Consider the following 4,679-nt stretch of genomic DNA (forward strand, 5'->3'; position numbering starts at 1 on the left):
GTTCATCTGTAACACTGGAGGTATACAATGAGGAAAATGAAGAAACCTATACATTTCGTGATACAAACATATTTAACAAGCGCTAACAACATGAAATTGATAAAGGGGGGACGTGAAATTAATAAATTAAACATTTTTAATGTCTACTTTTCCGGAATTTGTTGCTAGATACCTACAAATGACGGATCCGTCCGTGAAAATGAGAACTTTCTTTCTCTTTATAAACATTTGTAGACACCTATTGATCTACGTGTCATAAATTTTTAACAATAAAAGTTGGAACGTATTTTAATGCGCCAGAAATTGCTGAAAAAATTAATAAAAAATCTCGAACTGCCAGATATTCTATTTACAGAAGCCTTTAAGTATAAAATAATGGTCACGTAAAAACGTTTGTAACAATACAATCGGCAGTGAAACTACTATTAAATAGAAAACAATTTTTTGTCGATAGCCCGTTCGTCCAATAAATATTGACATTAAAAAATTGTAGTAAAGTTGAAAAAAATCTAATTCTAAATAATGTTGCCCATTCTTCGGTCGCAATTCACGCAGAAACGACTAAATGGGTTTCAATGGTATTTTTACTATTACATAGTTTAGGGTCCCCAATCGGCTTTAGGCTGTAAGTCATTGTGCTGCAGAGCATAATTTAGTATACACCGTAGAAACTTCTCGAAAATTTTAGAGCGTTCTGAAAAATTCAGGAATTTTCTGGAAAATTTTTGAGCATTCTCGATTTTTTGAGAATATTTTTGAGGTTTCTATAAAGTTTGAGGACATTCTCGGGGTTTTATAGACAGTTCGAGATAATCCTTTGGTTTTACAGAAAATTCAAGGAAATTCTCGCGTCTTATAAAAAATTCGAAGTTCAGTAAAAATTACGGAACTCACAATTCGCTCACCGATTATGGAATGGACTCAGAAAATTTAAGTGACGGTATCGTAAGTTTTCACAGGAGATTCAGATAAAAATTGCGGAACGCTCTGAAAAAAATTCGTGACAGTTCCGGAATTACGGAAAAGGTACGTAATTTTTATTGAATATTTCTCTCCGTGCAGCAAGTTTACGAAAAACTCAGTAACATAAACCGCCACCAGGTCGGTATGAGCAGCCTCCTGAAACCCTAGTGTACCTACACCGGTCGATAGACGGGTGGGGATGAGTGGCAGCTGCGACGCAGGGTTTACGGCGCACACAGTGTTCCAGTCTTTGTCCTACTTGAAACCTATTCGGCCTTGTGGCTCTCGCGAGACTGCCTCGCCACGTAATTACCTGCGCATTGAACTCAATCCGAAAATTCCTCGGAATAAAAATCCCAAATTGAAAACCCAGATAGAAACCCCTCAAAAATAATAAAAAAATGGGAAAGGGTTTTGCTCTCGTGCACTGGATTCAGTCGAAACGATCGGAAATACTCAAGTGCGAACTGATTCCCGAGAAGTTTCGTCGAGAGAATGCCATTGTGAATTTAAAGTGCCGTCACTTGTTGTCTGGTGTGTCCGAGATTCGTCTCGCAAAAATAGTGAAAATCGAGCGTAAGTATGGCTATATTTTTCATACGAATGCAACCGGATAACTGTTGAATTGATACCGTCGGGGGGAGGGGGGAGCATTGCTTTTGTATTTCAACGGCAGCACTGTCGGGAGAATCAGCTGATTCCGAGACGTTCACGAAACTGGTTTGAAATGCACGAGGCACTGGGGAGAGGGAAACTGGTAGGAGAGGAGACTTGAGTTGGGACAGATGCTAGCCCGCAGTGGTAAAAGAGCCAATGAGTGTTCTGCTTTAATGTGAAGGCGCGCGAAACCACCGTTTCAAATTGAAAGCATTGAATTCTATTTGTGAATAAAAATTGCTCTGTCGCTCGTGCCAGCTTCTTTTTCCTGAAAAAATCGGTAGCTCAAGATGTAAAAATGATGAGAATGATTTTAATAATGACGATATATTTCTTTTTAATTTGTTAGTAATGGATTAGTCGCATTTGTTCGTTCAATTGAATAGAAACGGTTGAATAGAAATTTGAATATTCAGAACGTTGGCCTTAATTAACTTCAATTAATTTTTTAAATTAAATTCAGTTGTTGTTCTTACGAAAAAATGAACTCGTCATTTATTTTGTATTCCACGTATTTTTCAAGAATGCAGATGCAAATGTCAGCTCACAAATCACAAAAGATCAGTGAAAAAACTAGAATTATTAGCGAATAAACGACTCAAAAAAATTTATTCTCTATTTCTAAATGAAAATTATTTTTTGGCTCAAGGAATTTTTTTCATTTGAAATTGATAACTAAAGGTATAATAATGATAATAAGGATTTAAATAATGATGACAATGAATTTTTCAATTTAACTTCTGTTAGTCCTCTCGAAAAATCAGCTTAAATTCATTTTTTATTCCCCATATTTTTACAGAAAATAAAACAGACTTGCATAACATCACAGTAGACCCAGATACGGGAGTAATAATGCAAATGTCAGCCAACAAATCCCAGAAAATAACAGGGAAAAAACCAGAATCACTAGCGAAAAAGCTCCTCAGACTGAAAGACTCTAGAAAGAAGAAGAAAAAGTCTGGGAAACGAAAGAAATCCAAACACATTGACGAGTCTAGTGATTCTGATGATTCATCGAGCAGTGATTCAAGCTCGGAAGAGTCAGCCGATGAGCCTGGAGATGACAGTGATGATGAGGGTGCCTCGAGAGCAGTGAAATCCTTACTCTCCTCTGGTATTTTCATCCCTCAAAATCCCTAAAACTCGCAGTCCACAAATTCTGTTGCAATTTCCCTCATTTTGCAATTATTTTTCTATTCAAACTTCTCAAAGTCTAGACTTGATCCTCAACTCCTACAGTGAGAAGACATTCTAAAAAATGGAAACGCCTTCATAAATTTTGAAAGTTACAAATAATGAATTGATAAAAAAAATCGAAAAAAACTGTTGAATGAATGTAATAATTTTTTAGTGACAGCAGACAGTATAAAGTTCGTCCGAAAGCTCCTCCCATTGATGGAGAGAGCGTACAAGAGACAGCAGAAGACTTCCCGAAAGCAGGAAACAATTGTTGAAGAGCCAGAGCCAGATCCAATAGCAATTATTGATCCCGAGCCGGTAATGAACGAAACTCCGTCTCCACTGAAAATATTTCATAGAAACTATTCCCGTACTCCAATCAAATCCCCAAAACTCAATTTCATATGCACAGACTGTCCTCTGTGCAATCTGACTCGACTCAATATTTGAATCCTCTCGAAAATAGGTGAATCTGCAGTCTAGTCTCGAGGGATTCCTCCCACCAATGACAATAGCTGCAATATTTCATCGGTGCCAGGATCGAATGGACTGGAAGAAACTAACGACTGATGTACTCGTTGAAATTTATGGTAAACAATTAGCACACCTGTCGGCTAAGGGTAGCAGAGGTGCGCAGGGCATCGATCCTGCTGTCTATCGTGCCATTTACGGTACGTTAACGCCTTGAGTCAGTTTTGCGAGAATTATAGCGGCGCAGGAGGGGGGGGGTGGAGGTAAATGGACACTTGACTTTTTTTTAAAGTAGGCGAGATGTCGTCATTCTATTCAATGTCACTCTTCTGAAAATTACTAACCAACTGTGTATGAAATTTCAATTTTGAATTTGTCTTTTATTGTCAAAACAATAAACGACAAATTCAAAATTTTATGGAAAAATCGATGAAAACTGTAAATTTTAATTCTATTATCAATGCAAATTAAGAAACACCAGAAAAATTCATGTGAATATATTCTTGGATTCACAACTAATTGAAAGTGCACGGGAAATTGTGAAAATCTCGACTTTCTGACGCTTAAAAGTTTGGAATTCCATTAAATTTTCGGCGAAACCTGTAATTTCATCATTTTTTCCCAAAACAATGAACAAAAATCATTAATTTTATTCCTAGATTTGGTAAACATGAGACTGGGTTGGATTCTCCCCACAAAAGAATTCGTGAGGCACGTGAACAAAGTCTGTTCAAACCGTAAGAAAGCGCAGAGAATGAAAATGATGAGCGCCCCGCCTGACACCTGGAGCGACGTTCAAGTGAAATTAGAATTGCCAACGACATCGACTCATGCTGAACCCCAGCAGGAAATCGCCCCAGGGCCTTCCTCAATCCCCAGTTATCAGCAGTACATGACTAAACCTGTGGAGAGTGACTCCAAGCCTGTAATAACTGCGATCAGGTCCGAAGAGAATTCAGGGAGTTCCATTCCTTCGTCTTCCATGGCGGAGGGAGTTGCGCCGTCCGCACATGGGAGTGAATATGGCTACATCTCTGAGCCAACTTACCAGAATCCTGTGTCGTCTCACCTCGACTATGAATTTTCATCGTAATCATTCTTTATTTTCATATTTTGACACTTCTTTTTATTTTTAATAAATTTTTCAATAAATATTGTAGTAATTAAGATATGAATGTATTTTTTAAATAAAATAAATGATTTTATCATGAACCGTNAAATGGACACTTGACTTTTTTTTAAAGTAGGCGGGATGTCGTCATTCTATTCAATGTCACTCTTCTGAAAATTACTAACCAACTGTGTATGAAATTTCAATTTTGAATTTGTCTTTTATTGTCAAAACAATAAACGACAAATTCAAAATTTTATGGAAAAATCGATGAAAACTGTAAATTTTAATTCTATTA

General features: G+C 37.1%; 1 protein-coding gene across 1 annotated transcript; it reads left to right on the top strand.

Annotated features, from left to right (window-relative positions):
• Positions 1–1,214: 1,214 nt before the first annotated feature.
• LOC107038320 lies at positions 1,215–4,382 on the top strand. Its single transcript, XM_015257349.1, has 5 exons — positions 1,215–1,539; positions 2,420–2,734; positions 2,972–3,117; positions 3,266–3,470; positions 3,930–4,382. Exons 1-5 carry the CDS (start codon positions 1,365–1,367, stop codon positions 4,361–4,363), a joined length of 1,275 nt encoding a protein of 424 aa, XP_015112835.1. The 5' UTR covers positions 1,215–1,364; the 3' UTR covers positions 4,364–4,382.
• Positions 4,383–4,679: the final 297 nt, after the last annotated feature.

This window comes from Diachasma alloeum, unplaced genomic scaffold (assembly GCF_001412515.2).
Source record: "Diachasma alloeum isolate Michigan unplaced genomic scaffold, Dall2.0 Dall_scaffold_00280, whole genome shotgun sequence".
Classification (NCBI taxonomy): Eukaryota; Metazoa; Arthropoda; class Insecta; order Hymenoptera; family Braconidae; genus Diachasma; species Diachasma alloeum.

Excerpts from the sequence above, each read along its gene's own strand:
- LOC107038320 (XM_015257349.1), top strand. The coding sequence starts at position 1,365 with ATGGGAAAGGGTTTTGCTCTCGTGCACTGGATTCAGTCGAAACGATCG. Across the intron at positions 1,540-2,419 it reads AAAAATAGTGAAAATCGAGC|AAAATAAAACAGACTTGCAT; the intron begins GTAAGTATGGCT and ends ATATTTTTACAG. Across the intron at positions 3,118-3,265 it reads CAATTATTGATCCCGAGCCG|GTGAATCTGCAGTCTAGTCT; the intron begins GTAATGAACGAA and ends TCTCGAAAATAG.